Genomic DNA, 17,948 nt, shown 5'->3' on the forward strand with positions numbered 1-17,948 from the left:
TTTTAAAGCCCGTTCAACCTCATCATTCTGAGACAGTAACTACTGGAGCTAGAAGTCATGTCATCTGGGCGTCCAGTGTTCCCTCCTCTGTCCTTGGGAAAAGGAGCTGAGTTTTGCTTGCTGAGAGTAGATGGATCACATCACGGCAGCTTGTTCTCAAGCTTCCATGGTGAAACATGATCCCCCGTGGAGCATCCCAGGCCCTCTGGTCCAGGCAGGTCTACAGGATGAGCAGCCAGATGCCCTGATTCCGTTTTAGCTCATCTGCTCCCTCTCAATGGCTCTCAGTTTTCCTCCACAATAAAATGGGGCAATAATCCCCTGGTCTATTGCCTGGTCCAGATTTTTACCTTCAGCCTGCAGGGCGTGCCCTTATCCTCAGCTGTTTATCCGGAAGGATGTACAGGAAGAAACAAGCTCTCTGTGTGCATGCTGAGTAGAGACCACCACTGCTACGTCCAGAAGTCCCCCAGGAGCATCATAAGCTGAAGATGGGGTCTGAAGGTCTCAGGGTACGCTCTTGAGTCAAGCCCACTCAACACTTGCCTGGGGCAGGCAGGGCAGCTCAGCCAGAGACAGTGCAGAACACGGGGACCTTGGGGACCCTCCCAGCCTCCTGATAGCAGAGCCTTTTTATAGTCAAATCATTTTGGAGAGAGACTCATTGAAGAACTGGCCAAGTGCAATGGCTCACGCCTGTAATCTCTACACTTTGGAAGGCCGAGGTGGGAGGATCGCTTGAGGCCAGGAGACAGGACCAGCCTGGGCAACACAGTGAGACTTCGTCTCTACAAAAAAATTTTTTAAAAATTAGCTAGGCATGGTGGTGCACGCCTATACTCCCAGCTACTCAGGAGACAAAGATGGGAGGAAAAGAACCAGGTAGACAGACAAGCACACACACACTCACATACACACACCCACACCCATGTTCTTGCATGTTTTTGCTCCAGCAGGTGGACATGGGGAGTGGTCTTCCTCATGCTCCCCTCCTGTGCTCCTTCCCCAGCAGCAGGGCCCTGACTCTCTCTATAAGCCCCTTTATGTTTTTTCTGCACTTAGTGGAAATGGGAAACAGCTGCTGGGGGTTGCAGGGAGAAGCAGTTCCCATGCATGGTAAGGAAGCCTCACCAGATGGCTAATCTTGATCTTGGACTTCCCAGCCCCCAGAGCTGTGAGGAAATAAACTTCTGTTCTTTATAAATTACCCAGCGTATTAGTCTGTCTTCACACTGCCATAAAGATACTACCTCAGAATGGGTAATTTACAAAGAAAAGAGGCCCAACTGACTCCCAGTTCTACATGGCTGGGGAGGCCTCAGAAAATTTACAATCATGGTGGAAGGCAAAGGGGAAGCAAGGCATGTCTTCACAAGGCAGCAGGAGAGAGAGCATGTGCAGGGGAAACTGCCACTTTTTAAACCATCAGATCTCATGAGAACTCCTTCACTATCACAAAAACAGCACGGAGAGACCACCCTCATGATCCAGTCACCTCCCACCATGTCCCTCCCTTGATACATGGGGATTACAGTTCAGGATGAGATTTGGGTGGGGACACAGAGCTAAACCATATTACCCAATCTCGGGTATTTGGTTCTCATAATGCAAAATAGGCTGAGACAGGTGGATATACAAAAAGTGATCCCATCCAGTGCACTAAATTCTGTCAGCCAGTTGTGCACAGGGTGCGTGGCAGTTAGTGAGAAGGTGGGTCCCTAAGTCCCCTTGGGGTGATCAAGGAAGGCTTCCTGAAGGAGGTGGTGCTAGCTGACCAATGCAGGTGTGAGGGAGGGTTGGGGGCCATTTCTAGATGAGAGTAAAAGACTGGTAAAGGCTTAGGAGAGCAAGAGGTGCACAGAGCAGGGCAAGTAGCCCACAGCAGCAGCACATAGGGTGACAAGGTTGGATTGGCATTTTAGGACAATTAAGAGAGCACTTTGGCATGTTTATTGCAAACCGATCATGCCTGTGTAACCAGCACCCATATTAACAAGAAACGTTCTCATGACCTTGAAAGCCCTCTTCTTGCCTTTTTCAATCGTGACTCTCTCCACAGGTAACCACTCACCTGAATTCCAACACCTTTAGACTCTTCTGCTTGTTTCTGAACTTCAGATAAATGGAATCAGACAGTAGATACTCATTTGAGTCTGTCCTCTTTCACCTGACATTATGTTCTGTGAGACTTGTCCACACTGTTGCGTGTGGTTTGCCTACTGTTATGACTGTGTTGCATTTCATTTTGTGAATATACAATTTATTTATCCAGTTGGCCATTAATAGGAATTTGGGTTGTTTCTAATTTTGGGTTATTCTGAGCACTGCTGCCATGAACATTCTTGTGCATGCCTTTCGGTGAACATATTTATTCATTCTGTGAATGATTTTCGTGCGCATCTTGTTCTCTCATCTAGAAGTGGCTCCCAACCCTCCCTCACACCTGCATTGGTCAGCTATCTCCTACTTACGCACCACCTCCTCCAGGAAGCCTTCCTTGACTACTCCAAGGGAACGTAGGCACTCACCTTCTTGCCAATTGCCGTGCACCCTGTGCCCAACTGGCTTACAGCACTTAGCCCTCTGGATGGGATAACTTTTCGTATAACCATCTGTCTCAGTCTATTTTGTGCTACTAGAACAAAATATTGGACACTGGGTAATTTATAAGGAACAGAAGTTTATTTCCTCACAGCTCTGGGGGCTGGGAAGTCTAAGATCAAAATCAGGCATCTATCTGGTGAGGCTTCCTCACCGTGCTTGGGAACAGCTTCTCCTGCAGCCCCCAGCAACTATTTCCCATTTCCACTAAGTCTAGAAAAAGCAGAAAGGGGCTTCCACTGGGGTAACAGGGACTTAAGAGAGAGATCAGGAAGACGTTTGATGCTGAAGTTTATTATATCCTGGCTGGTGTTATCATGGGAAGGGAGGAGATATCTGGGAATGGAGTTGTTTGGTCATAGAGTGGGCTTGTATTCAGCCTTATTAGAGACTGCCAAAGTGTTTTTAAAAGTGGTTGTACCATTGATACTCCCACCTGCAGTGTATGAGAGTTCCAGTTGCTCCGCATCCTCTCTAATACTTGGTTAAAAAAAAAAAAAGAGTAACTGTTAGTCTTTTTCATATCAGCCATTCTAGTGGGTATGTGGGAGTATCACACTATGGTGTAATTTAAATTTCCCTGATATGGCAAATGAACTTGACCCCCTCTTCGTATGATCATTGGCCATTTGGAGCTCTCATTTTGTGCATATACATATTCCAAGAATCCTCTTCCAGTTGGTGATATACTTCTTCATCCAGTCTTCATCCAGTCTCTTAATGGTGTCTTTTCATCTTTTGATGAAAAGAAATTCTTTTTTTTTCTTCTTCTTCTTTTTTTTTTTTTTGAGACGGAGTTTCGCTCTTGTTGCCCAGACTGGAGTGCAATGGCATGATCTCGGCTCACCGCAACCTCCATCTCCCAGGTTCAAGCCATTCTCCTGCCTCAGCCTCCTGAGTTGTTGGGATTATGGGCACATGCCACCACACCCCGCTAATTTTGTATTTTTAGTAGAGACGGGGTTTCACCATGTTGGCCAGGCTGGTCTCAAACTCCTGACCTCAAGTGATCCACCCACCTCAGCCTCCCAAAGTGCTTGGATTACAGGTATGAGCCACTGCACCCAGCCTGAGAGATTCTTAATTTTAATGTGGTCTACTTTATCAATTTTTAAAAATGAGAATTTTTTTTGCATCCTGCTTAAGAACTCCATACTGAGGTTATACAGGTAGTCACCTACGTTTTCTTCTAAATGTTGTATTGTTTCACCCTTTACATTTAGATCTACAACCCAATTGACTTTCTTATGTGGTGTGGATTAGGGGTCAAATTCTTTTATTTTTCTTTTCCATTTGGATATCCAGTTGACCAGCACAATTTATTGATAAGTCTATCCTTTCTCTTCTGTACTGCATTTGTACCTTTTTCATAAGCCCAGTGATTGTGTAAATGCAGATCTATTTGTCTTACTTTGCACCAATAATTCAGTGTCTTAAGTAGTATAGTTCTGTAACAAGGTCTCAATTCTAGTAGTATAAATATTTCATTTTTGTTCTTCTTCAAGATGGCCTTGACTAGTCTTGGACATTTGTATTTTCATGTACATTTTGGAATCAATCTGACAATTTGCACCAAAGAAAAAAAAGCCCACTGGGATTTTGAATGGGATTGCATTGACTCTGTAGATCAACTGAGAAGAAGATATATGTGTATATATAAATTTATTTTCAAAAACAACAATTGTGGCTGGGTGCAGTGGCCCACACCTGTAATCCCAGCACTTTGAGAGGCTGAAGCGGGCTGATCACTTTAGGTCAGGAGTTCGAGACCAGCCTGACCAACATGGTGAAACCCCGTCTCTACTAAAAATACAAAGAATTAGCCAGGCATGGTGGTGGGCGGCTGTAATCTCAGCTACTCGTGAGGCTGAGGTACTAGAGGTGCTTGAACCCAGGAGGCAGGAGGCAGAGGTTGCAGTGAGCTGAGATGGCACCACTGTACTCTAGCCTGGGTGACAGAGTGAGACTCTGCCCCAAAGAAAAAAAAAAAAAAAAAGACTATTGCAGCGACACCAATGATTAATCACCCATAATCCCGCTACTGTTAGGGAAAAAAACTTCTATACAGTTGAGTTACAAAGGAAAATCAAGACAATGTATCAGGCACCTACAGCCAGAAAATGCTGTGTTGTTTCCAGAGGTGTAAACCTGACGTGTCTGATGTTCCAGCCTAACACACCAACCCAGTGGTATAGACACTGACATGTTCAATATACTAGTGTAACACAACAGCTGCAATTTTTACTGGGATGGAGAGAATTAACAGCTTTATAATATTGAGTCTTCCAATCCATGAACATAGTATATCTTTCCATTGATTTCGTTCTTATTTAATTTCTCTCAGTGATGTTTTATAGTTTTCGGTAGATTCAGTCCTATGTAATTTCATACTTTATGATGCTTTTGTACATGGTATCATTTAATTTCATTTTCTATTTGCTTGTTGTATGTAGGAATATGGTTGAATTTTATAAACTGTCTTTATATTCCAGCCACCTTGCTAAACTAACTTAATAATTCCATAGTAGTAGTTTTTCATTAGATCTTGCTGAGGGAAAGATGCTTTGGCCTGTGGTCCAGCCATGGTGCAAGATGCATCAACCTTGAATAAGGGTTGGATGTGGAGGCAGAGAGGGAGAAAGACAGACTCTGCCAGCCAAGTCAGCAGAACCCCCAGGGTTATAGACAGACTTTGTCCATGCCCATCATGGTCCAGGCACTTGCTTTCATATCATATTGAGAATTGGTGCCCCAGAGAGGAATCTTGTGAATCTTATGATTTGTGAGTGGGTGGCACGGCTCTTGATGCCAGCTTTCTAAGAGCCAGGTGGGGCAAAAGTGCTGAGGTAGGTTCCCACTCAGTATCCACAATTTGACTTCATTATTTTTGTTGTTGTTGTTGTTGAGGCTGAGTCTTGCTCTGTCACCCGGGCTGGAGTACAGTGGCACGTTCTCGGCTCACTACAACCTCTGCCTCCCGGGTTCAAGCAATTCTCCTGCCTCAGCCTCCTGAGTGAGTAGCTGGGACTACAGGTGTGTGCCACCACACCTGGTTAATTTTTTGTATTTTTAATAGAAACGGGGTTTCATCGTGTTAGCCAGGATGGTCTCAATCTCCTTACGTCGTTATCCGCCCTCCTCAGCTTCCCAAAGTGCTGGAATTACAGGCGTGAGCCACCAAGCCCAGCTTCTGACTTCATTCTTACTTAAGTTAGAAAGTGACCAAAACATTTAGAGACTTTCTTCCTTTGACCCCTCTCCTACATGGCAGTCCAGCCTTTATACTGACACCCGGATGCTACCCTGCTGGCTCACCTCTCAATGGGATTTTGATAATGGAGATCCAGCCACTCTCCTTGGGGAAAGCTACAGTAGGCCATACTGCCCTCCTATTTGCCATGGTATCTTTTTAGCTGGAGCAGAACTGCATTTTCTTTCTTTCTTTCTTTTTTTTTTTGAGATGTTGTTTCGCTCTTGTTGTCCAGGCTGGAGTGCAATGGTGCGATCTCGGGTCACTGCAACTTCTGCCTCCTGGGTTCAAGCGATTCTCCTGCCTCAGCCTCCCGAGTATTTTTAGTAGACAGGGTTTCACCATGTTGGTCAGGCTGGTCTCGAACTCCTGACCTCAGATGATCTGCCCACCTTGGCCTCCCAAAGTGCTGGGATGGAAGGCATGAGTCACTGAACCTGGATGGAACTGCATTTTTAAGGATGAACTGCGAAACAGAGAGGGAGGTAGGGAATAGGACTGTCCGGAGGAAGGAACTATGTGTGCAAAGGTTGGAGACTGGGGAATGCTCCGGGGCATGGCCTGGCTGGAGGAGGCGTGGCCTGGCTGGAGGAGGCGTGGCCTGGCTGGAGGAGGCGTGGCCTGGCTGGAGGAGCTATGGTCTGGCTGGAGGGGGTGTTGTCTGGCTGGAGGAGGCGTGGCCTTGACTGGTGGGCATGGCCTGGCTGAAAGAGGAATGGTCTGGCTGGAGGAGGTGTGGCCTTGCTGGAGGGGATGTGGCCTGGTTGGAGAGGGCATAGTCTAACTGGGATAGTGTGGCCTGCGGGAGGGGCATGACCTGGCTGGAGGCAGCATGGCCTGGCTGGAGAGAGCATGGCTTGGCTGCAAGAGGAATGGTCTGGCTGGAGGAGGTGTGGTCTGGCTAGAGGAGGAGTGGCCTTGCTGGAGGGAATAGGCCTGGTTGGAGGGGCCAAGGCCTAGCTGGGAGGGTGTGGCCTGGTGGGATGGGGTGTGGCCTCACTGTGGTACTGGCCTGGCTGGCAGGTGTGATGGTGAGAGACCAGGGCAGACAGGGGCACTAAGCTTAGCCATGCCAAGGACTTTTTCCTCAGGCCAGTGGGGACTGTTCCGTGTTTCTAGCAGAGGGTGAGGTGACCAAAGTCTGACCAGTAGAGGAAGGTCCTTAGTGACCTCCAGAAGCCCCATGGGGGAAGAGGGAGACCAGAAAGAATGTGTGTCCTGAGACAGACCTCTTGAGTGGAGTGGGAAGACCCTGTGCATAGTAGCATGGAAAGATGAATGATGTATTTGTGTTAGGCTCAGCCTGGCTGTTTTCTGTCTTCTGTCACATTGGGGAAACTGAGTCCACTGTGAACTTCTTTATTCCTGTGGTCCCCTGTGAGCACTCACAGCCAACCCAACTGGCCTATCCCCAACCTCATTCCCACAGCAACTGACCCCAGTGACCTCCTTGGAGTTTTCTTCCCCTAACGGGGTCCAGGAGTCTTGGCTGGGGTCAAAGTTCTCTGGATGGATTTTTCTTTTTTTTGAGATGGAGTTTCGCTCTTGTTGCCCAGGCTAGAGTGCAATGGCGTGATCTCAGCTCACTGCAACCTCCGCCTCTCAGATTCAAGTGATTCTCCTGCCTCAGCCTCCCAAGTAGCTGGGATTATAGGCGCACACCACCATACCCAGCTAATTTTTGTATTTTTAGTAGAGATGGGGTTTCACTGTGTTGGCCAGGCTGGTCTCGAACTCCTAACCTCAGGTGATCCGCCCTCCTCAGACTCCCGAAGTGCTGGGATTATAGGCATGAGCCACCAGGCCCAGCCTTCTGGGTAGATTTTTAGGATCTCCTCCAACTGGGCCCCGGTTGGGGTGGCCTACTGGGGACACCCTCCCTGCACATGCCCTCTGCCTGCAGACCGCCCTCTGAGACCTCTCACAGAGAGAGCCGGGTCTCTGGGGACAGGACCATCCATGTGCCTTGCCTCCCGCTGGTGTCTTGTGGCCCAAGTAGATTCCGGTTGCCTCTTTACATTTCGCTGCAATAACCAAATCCTGCCCTATCTGCAAATCCCCTCTCAGGGCCCAGGCCTTGGGAATCCAGCCTCATTTGGAAGGTGGGTCCTAAATTCTGGGAGCAGAGCCATCAACAGGAGCAATGCTGACCAAAGGCAGATGGCAGGTGGATTTGGCAACTGTCGTCCTGCAGTGGGTGGGCAGAGCCCGGAAGTAAGAGGCCGAGGAGAAGGTCACCAGTGGCAAGAGTGAAGAGTCCCGGAGCCTGAGGCCTCTGGAGCTGATCCAGTGTAAACCCCTTTTATAGATGGGAAAACTGAGGTGTGGAGAGAGAGAGGGCATCTCAAGCCACAGAGCGAGTTCCTGGCCGACTTAGAACCAGGTCTCTATAGTTCTCTTTACAATGAACACACCACACAATCAACTCTCTCTCTCTCTCTTTTGAGACAGCATCTCAAAAGGACACTGCATCTCCAGCCCAGGCTGGAGTGCAGTGGCGCAGTCACTACTCAGTGCAGCCTCCACCTCCCAGGCTCAAGCAATCCTCCCACCTCAGCCTCCTGAGTAGCTAGGATTACAGGCACACGCCACCACATCCAGCCAATTTTTAAATTTTTTCTAGAGACGGGATCCTGCCATGTTGCCCAGACTGGTCTCGAACTCCTAGGCCCAAGCTATCCTCCCACCTTGACCTCCTAAAGTGCTGGGATGACACGCATGAGCCATCCCACCTGGCTTGCTCTCTCCATGTCTCTGTCTGTCTCTTTTTCTCTTTTTTTCTTTTTTCTTTTTCTTTTTTTCTCTTTTTGAGATGGAGTCTTGCTCTGTCACCAGGCTGGAGTGCAGTGGCGCAATCTCGGCTCACTGCAACCTCTGCCTCCCAGGTTCAAGCGATTCTCCTGCCTCAGCCTCCTGGGTAGCTGAAATTACAGGTGCACACCACCACGGCTGGCTGATTTCCTTTTTGTATTTTTAGTAGAGACGGGGTTTCACCATGTTGGCCAGGCTGGTCTTGATCTCTTAACCTCGTGATCTGCCCGCCTCAGCTTCCTAAAGTGCTGGGATTACAGACGTGAGCCACTGCGTCCAGCCTGTTTCTTTCACACACATGTGCTTGTGCATCCACAAACACACAATGGTTTGCCTGGTACGTTGACACTTCCAACATACACCTATTGGCAAAGGTTTTCCCCGCGTGGGTCCTAGACACTGGGAAAGGCACTGTGGCCCCAGGTGCTCCAGGGCCAGTGTGTTCTCAAAGGGGCAGGACACGTGGGACTCTTCATAATCCCAGAAGGTTAGAGACCACATAGTAGGGTGGTTCGGGCAGGGCCTCCTCCAATCAGAGCCAGGAGGGGACAGGATCAGCACCCCCTCAGCATTTCCATGTTTCCAGCACTCCAGTGAATAATCAGAGAAAGTTAAACAAACATGCTTTAATTGCCTGTCAATGACAGACGCCAAGGGAATGAAAATCCCATCCTGTTCTGGAGCGCGGGCCGGGGGATGGGGGTGGTGTGGCGAGTCAGAGCTGGCTGGGCCTCCTGGGCCTCATCACAGCTGGGGAGCTGGACCCACCCCACAGCCCTCATGTCCATCGTTGGCCAAGCTGCTCCTCACCTGCCAAGCAGGGTGCCCAGTGCCAGAGAAAACTGGGCCCAGGCCCAACACAATTTCCAGCAATAGGTATTTGCAAGAGCCGGGCCTCTCCCTCCGTCCACTGACCTTCCCCACTGCAGGGGGAGGGACCTGCAGGTCCTAATTGTTGCCTCAGGCCCTGGAAACGCTCTGCTCAAGGCCCCTAAAAGCCTCCAGATTGTGCAGTTTGCCCGGAGTTCCTGGACAGACCAGGGCTGTCATTTGTAACTTCCCCGTGTCCACCTCCTCCTCCTCTTCCCTCAGGCCCCAAGGGCGGAGTGGTGTCTTCCTGTGTGGCTGGAGAGGTGCTTTTCCCTCCCCTCCCCTTCCCTCCCCTCCCCTCCCCTTCCATCCCCTCCCCTCCCCTTCCCTCCCCTCACCTCCCCTTCCCTCCTCTCCCCTCTTCTCCCTTCCCTCCCCTCTCTGACAGGGTCTCACTCTGTTGCCCAGACTGTAGTGCAGTGGTGCCAACATGGCTCACTGCAGCCTCAACCTTCTGGACTCAGGTGATCCTCCTGCCTCAGCCTCCTAAGTAGCTGGGACTACAGGGACATGCCACAATCTCTGCTAATTTTTGTTTTTTTTTTGTAGAGAAGGGGTTTCACCATGTTGCCTAGGCTGGTCTCAGCCTCCTGGACTCAAGTGATCCTCCCACCTCAGCCTTCCAATTAGCTGAGACTCTAAGCACGCACCACCATGCCTGGCTAATTTTTGTATTTTTTTGTACAGACAGGGTCCCACTATGTTAACCAGGCTGATCTCAAACTCCTGGGCTCAAGCCATCCACCCATCTCAACCTCCCAAAGTACGAGGATTCCAGGCATGAGCCACCACACCCATCCTTCTTTTCTTTTTAAAATATGTTATTTTATTTAAGACTAAGTGTTGTGGCTCATGCCTGTCATCTCAGCTGTTTGGGAGGCCGAGCTGGGTGGATCACTTGAGGTCAGGAGTTTGAGACCAGCCTGGTCAACATGGCGAAACCCTGTCTCTACTAAAAATACAAAAATTAGCCAGGCATGGTGGCATATGACTGTAGTCCCAGCTACTTGGGAGGCTGAGGCAGGAGAATCGCTTGAACCCAGGTGGCAGTGGTTTCAGTGAGACAAGATTACACCACTGCACTCCAGCCCAGGCAATAGAGCAAGATTCTGTCTCAAAAGAAAATTATGTTAGATTCAGGGGATTACATGTGCTTGTTTGCTACATGCATAATAGTAGGGATTGGACTTCTAGTGTACCCATCACCCAAATGTTTTTTGTTTTTTGTTTTTGAGACGGAGTTTTGCTCTGTTGGCCATGCTGGAGTGCAATGGCTCGATCTTGGCTCACCGCAACCTCTGCCTCCCGGATTCAAGCGATCCTCATGCCTCAGCCTCCCGAGTAGTTGGGATTTTAGGCATCTGCCACCATGCCTGGCTAGTATTTGTAATTTTAGTAGAGATGGGATTTCACCGTGTTGGTCAGGCTGATCTTGAACTCCTGACCTCAGGTGATCCTCTCACTTCGGTCTCCCAAAGTGCTGAGATTACAGGCATGAGCCACCATGCCTGGCCTCATTACCCAAATGTTGAGCACTGTACCAGATAGATAACTTTTCAATCCTCATACCCCATCTGTATGTCCATGTATACCCCTTGTTCAGCTCCTACTTATAAGTGAGAACATGCAATATTTGATCTTCTGCTTCTGAGTTTGTTCACTCAGAATGACAACATCCACCTGCATCCATGTTGCTGCAAAGGACATGATTTCATTCTTTTTCATGGCTGTGTAATATTCCACAGAATATATGTACCTTATTTTCTTTATCCACTCCACCACTGATGGACACTTAGGTTCCATCTTGCTTTTTCCAAGTGATCCTGGTCAACCCACAGGACACAGCTAGTAGAGAGGAGTCATGGATCTCTGCTTTCAAGTAAACAACCCCTTAAGGCAGGTATTTGGGTCTATGCAGCCCTGCCCCTCTCCCCACCAGTACTAGACTGTTGACACAGTGTCATCCAGTCACAGGAACATCTACAGAGTCTTCAGGTGGATGAGAGATGATTAGAGGTAGAGGAGAGGAGGTGGACAGATGGGGAGCAGGGTGAATGTATAGGTGGGGAGATGGGGGTGTTTAGGGTGGGGGTAGCATGAGGTATAGGATGGGTAGATGGGTGGGTGGGTAGATAGGTGAACAAATGGAACCCTGTTCATTTTGATCTCTGCCTTTCCCATTAAGGACTTCTTTTAGCAGTGCAGGAATCATTGGTTGTGTAAGTTTAAGAAGAAGGCATTAGGCTGGGTGCAGTGGCTCTCACCTGTAATCCCAGCACTTTGGGAGGCTGAGGTGGGTGGATCCCTTGAGGTCAGAAGTTCGAGACCAGCCTGGCCAACATGGTAAAACCCCGTCTCTACTAAAAATACAAAACTAGCCGGGTGTGGTGGTGAAACCCCGTCTCTACTAAAAATACAAAACTAGCCGGGTGTGGTGGTGCATGCCTGTCGTCCCAGCTACTCAAGAGGCTGAGGCAGAAGAATCACTTGAACCTGGGAGGTGGAGGTTGCAGTGAGCAAGTTTGCGTCGCTGTACTCCAGCCTGGGTGACAGAGTGAGACTGTCTTAAAAAAAAAAAAAAAAAAAGCAGGCACTGAAAGCACTCTGGACGCCAGGGCCTTGTTGACTGGGGACTTCACAGAGGCTGGTCTTTTAGGGACTCTGCCATTTCATCAGGGATGTCCCCAATATCAGTGTCAGTGGGTCTTTCCTCTTCGGCGGGTCCCTGTTTCCAGGGAGGACTCCCTCCCCTGCCCCATCTGGGGCTTCTTGAGCCCCAGGAGAGCCAGTGGCTCCCAGTTTCTATCCCTACCTTGGGTTTGCAAGGCTGGCTGGCGCACCTGGCTGCATGCAGCTTGCAAAATAGTATTTGTATTGTTCATCTGCCAGGAGGTCCCTCCGCCTTTCCGTTTGCTTTGTGGATTTTATACCTTTTTTATTTCTTGTTTTGTTTTGTTTTGTTTTGAGACGGAGTCTCGCTCTGTCGCCCAGGCTGGAGTGCAGTGGCCGAATCTCAGCTCACTGCAAGCTCCGCCTCCCGGGTTCACGCCATTCTCCTGCTTCAGCCTCCTGAGTAGCTGAGACTACAGGCGCCCGCCACCTCGCCCGGCTAGTTTTTTGTATTTTTTTTTAGTAGAGACGGGGTTTCACCGTGTTAACCAGGATGATCTTGATCTCCTGACCTCGTGATCCGCCCGTCTCGGCCTCCCAAAGTGCTGGGATTACAGGCTTGAGCCACCGCGCCGGCCTTTTTTTTTTTTTTTGAGACGGAGTCTCGCTCTGTCGCCCAGACTGGAGTGCAGTGGCACGGTCTCGGCTCACTGCAAGCTCCGCCTCTCGGGTTCATGCCAGTCTCCTGCCTCAGCCTCCCGATTAGCTGGGACTACAGGCGCCCGCCACCACGCCCGGCTAATTTTTTGTATTTTTTAGTAGAGACGGGGTTTCACCGTGTTAGCCAGGATGGTCTTGATCTCCTGACCTTGTGTATCTGTCTGCCTCGGCCTCCCAAAGTGCTGGGATTACAGGCGTGAGCCACTGCGCCCGGCCTACATTTTTATTTCTTTATCAGCCCTTTCCTGAGAGAAAACAGAAGGGAACCTGTGTTCAATCCACCATGTTTAACCAGAAAGCCACATCCCTGTATCATGTGTCTTTGGTGAAGTCCTACCTGGTTCCAGAGTCAGAAAACTGTATCTATTCTTCTAGTTGTTTGAATGTTCAGTGTTTATACCTCAGTCTTTAATCTGTTTTATGCATCAGAGGTACTGACAAGGTTTCATGGAGGAGAAAGAGTTCTATTCCTTAACAAATGCTTATAAATCACTGACTTGGGCCAGCCAGGGGTAGAAGGGAGGGAAGCAGGGAGAGGGGCCCTCTGCTAGGCCACATGTTGCTGGGGAGGAGACAGTAGTGTGTTGCCCCCTCTTGACCCGAGACTGAGCACCCTGAGGGTACAGCCTCAACCACCTATTACCAGGGTCCTAAGACTCCCTCCGACCCCCCGTGATTTCTCCCCAAACATCTGTTGCAGAGGAATCGCCGTTTTTTTTGTTAAGGATGGTGAACATTTCAAGGTGGTTTGCATTCGGTAACAAAGACAGGGATATCTCCAAGAACAAGGGGGAGGCTGACAGTGTTGGGGGGCCGTGGACTGTACGCATGGGCTGCAGCTCTCACCACTCCCAAGCAGCACCATGGTCAGCCCCAGCGTGCCGAGGGGGAGCTATTCAGTTACCCAAATACATCTTAGGCGTCTGTTTAACAGGGATGGGGATCGTGCAGGGTCAGGCTTTGAACTGAGCTGAGGAAAGAGAGACTTTAGGCATCCCCTGACTTCTACAGCAATAAAAGCTCTTTAGAACAGCTTTGAACCGTCTATTTCATCATTAAAGAGCTCCAGGTCTCAGGCCTCCAGGGAGACAGACATTAAAAGATAATTACAGCCCAGAGAGATGTGTGCTTGGGCGGGGTCAGCATCAGTAGGCTCCTAATTGGCCTTCCGGGCTCCAGTCCCTCCCACTTCCACCCACTGCACGCTCTGCTGCCAGAGCGAGCATCTACAAATGCAAATCTGACCTTGAATTTCACCCGCCTAAGACCCTCCAGTGACCTACGGACACTGCCACAGCCCTTCCCAGGCCCCTGGTGTTAGAGCTCCTTGACATTTCCAGCCTTGGCAGCCCCCAAATGTGTTCCCAGTTGGCCAACCTGCCCTGTTCTCACTCTCTTCTTGCCTCGGAAAATGCACTCTTTCAGAATGCATTTCTTTTTCTTTTAGAATGCATTTGCTCTTCTCTTTGCAGAACCTGGCCAGCTATTGTGCATTCCTCAGGTCTCATCTTTGATGCCACTGCCTCCAGGACGTCCTCCTTGATTGCCCCCGACAACTGGACTGGCTTTGGCATCCCTTTCCCAGTCTGTGTCTGTTAGCCCAACTCTGGTTCTCAAAGTCAGGGGCCCACCTCACTATCTGTTCATCAATTGTCAGATATTTTTTGAGTCCCTGCTTTGTGCCAGGCACTGAGATTCATGGGTGAACAAAATAGAAAAAGACCCCTGCCTTCATGGTGCTCACGAGCTCACGGCATCACCTTGTCTGAATAAACAGTACAGTGTACTGTGCGTGCTCAGAAGGGAGGCTCAGTGGTCCAGTAGGCTGCATGGAGGAGGAGTCTCTGAGGGTAAGGCTTTGAAGGATGAATAGGAGTTTTCCAGGCAAAATGACTGGAGATGTTTCTGCTTGCCCGCCTGCCCAGAGGCTATCCTGGTGACTGTGCTGCTCTCTTCCCAGGGTCTACACTCTCTTTCATATTAGTTCCTCTTCTCTTTCAGAATGCATGAACTGCACCCGGCTCAGTGACATGAGTGAGCGACTGACCACACTGGAGGCCAAGGTCAGTTGGGCTGGGGAGTCTGGGCCTGGGGAGCTGCCTGGGGACCTGGGGTGGTGGGGAGAGGCGTCGGGCAATCACTGGGTGTGGCTGTGGAATTCCCAGCCCCAGGTTTCCCAGCAGGCTTGGACAGCCGGTCCCAGGTACTGCGTACTGTTCAGGACTTGGTGACTCTGCGTGGCCTTCTTGGGCTTGGAGGTCCCAGGCAGCAGGCTGGTTGTGGGCAGGGCAGAATGGTGCTGTGCTCCCGGGACCTGGGGGCTGGGAGATTGGACACCCAGAGGACAGTGGAAAGAGGAGGGAGTCTCTGTCCTTCCAGGGCCACTCGTCCCACCTCCAGAATGGGGCTGGGTACAGAGGAACCGATGGGAAAAGACTCCGTGGAGGAGGAACTGCTGGGAAGTGACCAGCTTTCAGCCCAGTCTATAGGAAGAGGACTCCCTCAGTGGAGTCAGCCCAGAGGCTGAGGAATCCATAAAGGCCAAGTAATTTACCTGGCAGTGACCCCAGGCAGCACTGGGCAGGGAGAGAGGCAGGGAAGGGTATGCCCAGGACATGTGTGTTCATGGGCAGGTGACCTGTGGGAGCACCTGGGGCTCCATCTCACACTCCCTCTGGGAGGCGGTGGTTTTGAGCACACTTCAGGGCCCGCCCACCTTAGGGCAATGAAGCCAGACATCTCTCCTGCCCCTCACTGGGTTAACACTTCCCCGAGGGTACTTCCTGTCTCAGTCAGCTTGTGCAAGCTCCTGTGGCTGGAGAAAGCCCTTGGCAGAGTTGCAGGTGGCCATAGGCCGAAGCCAAAGCCAGGTGGGGCTGAGGGGTGCGCATGGGGCGTCAACAGCGTCTGCCCCGATGGGGACAAGCCCCGTTCTCACCCAGAGGGCTTGGTAAGCAGGCTCTGGTGTTTAGCCACAGGGGCTCGGCCTCAGGGAGGACAGGTCTGGAGGGATGAGGCAGCCTCCAAATACCTACAAAGCCTCTTGGGACAGCAGGATCTGCTACATTTCCCGGCCCCCCAGGGGAGAGCCAGCACCAGGAGGCTGGAATCAGCTGAGCCAGAGGCAGAGCTCTCTCCGGAGCAGAACTGTGGCGACCGGAGCATGTGGCATTGCCCAGAGAGAGTGTGTGTGAGCAGGGCCACGTGGCAGGGAGGCGGAGTGAGGACCAGGGACCTGAGAGTGTGGGGCTGGAGCCCCAGGCAGCAAGAACCCCTAGAAGACAGCAGGGCCAGGGTCAGCTGTGCCTCCACCCAGGAGAGCACACACACACACACACACACCGTACATGTGCACACACATAGACACCAGGGCACACACACCAGTGCGCATGTGGAGACACACATACATATATACGCATACAGACACACACATTTGCACATGTGCACACAGACCCACGCAAACACACAAAAACAGGGACACACATATGCAATACCCATGGTCACATGCACAGATACTCAGGCATACGCGCACACACAGCATGCATGCACATGGGCACACATACATATACACACACATGCACACACATGACACAGATGTGCACACATTAACACACACAGCCCTTGACAACTCCACATTACCCTTGGCCCTGACTTCTGCTCTGGGGGTTGCAGGTGAGCATGGCTTGGAGTCAGACATGTGTGGAACCGCCCTCCGCCGGCTGGGTGACTCTCTCAGAGCACCTCCGCCCCTCATCTGTAGAATGGATGAAAGCGTCAGCCCGGCAGGGCTGTTGAGAGTCTGCAGGGAGATGGCAGTGGGAACTGGCTTTGGAAATGGTCTAGTGCTGACCAGGAGTCAGGGATTAGTGCTGTCACCTACGTCAGCCACGTTACTGTTCCCGCCTTACAGATACAGACACAGGTGTGTGGGAGACATCTGTGCAAAGCAATGACGGAGGCCCCGAGGCAGGCATTCGCGGCCTCCCTTGTCCTCCAGCCCTTCCGTAGGTGGGCAGGGTCTCCCAGCAGCCCAGGCCTGGGATGAGAGAGACCCGTCTGCTCTCCTTGGAGTCTTAACTCTCGGGGGACAGGAGTGGAGGGTTCCAGGGAGCAACTGTTTCCACATGGGCTGAGCTGGGCCGGGACCTCTAGAACGGGTACAGGGGAAAATGCTGAGGGGTGAGCTTCTGGCATCTGAGATTTTAGAAAAGGCGGGGTCCCCGAGCCATGTCCAACCTGGTGGACATTTTCCTAGTCCCGGAAGCCTCTGTGTGGTTTGGCGCAGAGCAGTGGCCCTGGCCTCAGCTGGGTATTGTGGGTGTCAAAAGTTGCAGCTCTAGGGGAGGGTGGGCGTTTGGCCAGCTGTCCCCCACCCACCTGGCCCATGCCCTCCCATCATGAGCAATTCCTCCCTGTGGCCTTCCCGGCCCTGACACCCTCTCCACCGAGGGCCCCAGCTCCATGGCCTCCAGCAGCAGGCCCGGGGCAGGGCTTGCCCTGTGACGCTGAGTGAGAGGGCTGTGTCCTCTCTGTGCACCTCGAGGGCTGGAGGGAGGGACAGCAGTGCATGGCAGGAGCCCAGGCCAGGATTCCCACCCTTCCTCCACTCCATCTTGGCCAGTCCTTCCCTCTGGATCTCAGTCAGATGGCCTGGAAAATGGAAATTGGAGTCGCTTCATTTTGAGGCTGGTCCAGAGTGGGGAAGCACGGCAGCTCTCGAGTGGGGAGCTGGGGGAGATAGCTTGGGCCTGGCTGTGCAGAAACAGAGGAACTTTGCAGCCCTCCTCCTTTTGACAGTTGTCTGCATTTCTAGGTAGGGGCTGGGAGACTCCTCTCTTAGCTCCTGCATCTTGTCTGGAGCACTTTCTGGCCGCCCACCTGCCCACTCCATGCCCACCTGTGTTGAGAGGGCCTCTTGGAGGTTTTTTGTGTTTTGTTTTGTTTTGTTTTCAGACAAGGTCTCGCACCATCACCCAGGCTGGGGTGCAGTGGCGTGATCTCAGCTCACTACAACCTCCGCCTCCTGGGCCAGGTTCAAGTGATTCTCCCGCCTCAGCCTCCTGAGTAGTGAGGATTACAGGTGTGC

At 51.2% G+C, this 17,948-nt stretch overlaps 1 protein-coding gene across 3 annotated transcripts in view; it reads left to right on the forward strand.

Annotated features, from left to right (window-relative positions):
- Nucleotides 1-17,948, forward strand: part of COL26A1 (collagen type XXVI alpha 1 chain) — a 204,093-nt gene that overhangs the window by 164,654 nt on the left and 21,491 nt on the right. For all 3 annotated transcript variants that reach the window (XM_033193195.1, XM_033193196.1, XM_033193197.1), the window contains exon 4: nt 14,864-14,925. In XM_033193195.1, coding sequence (XP_033049086.1) covers nt 14,864-14,925 — 62 coding nt within the window. The remainder of the gene's footprint in view (nt 1-14,863; nt 14,926-17,948) is intronic.

This window comes from Trachypithecus francoisi, unplaced genomic scaffold, assembly GCF_009764315.1.
Source record: "Trachypithecus francoisi isolate TF-2019V2 unplaced genomic scaffold, Tfra_2.0 Lachesis_group4, whole genome shotgun sequence".
NCBI lineage: Eukaryota > Metazoa > Chordata > Mammalia > Primates > Cercopithecidae > Trachypithecus > Trachypithecus francoisi.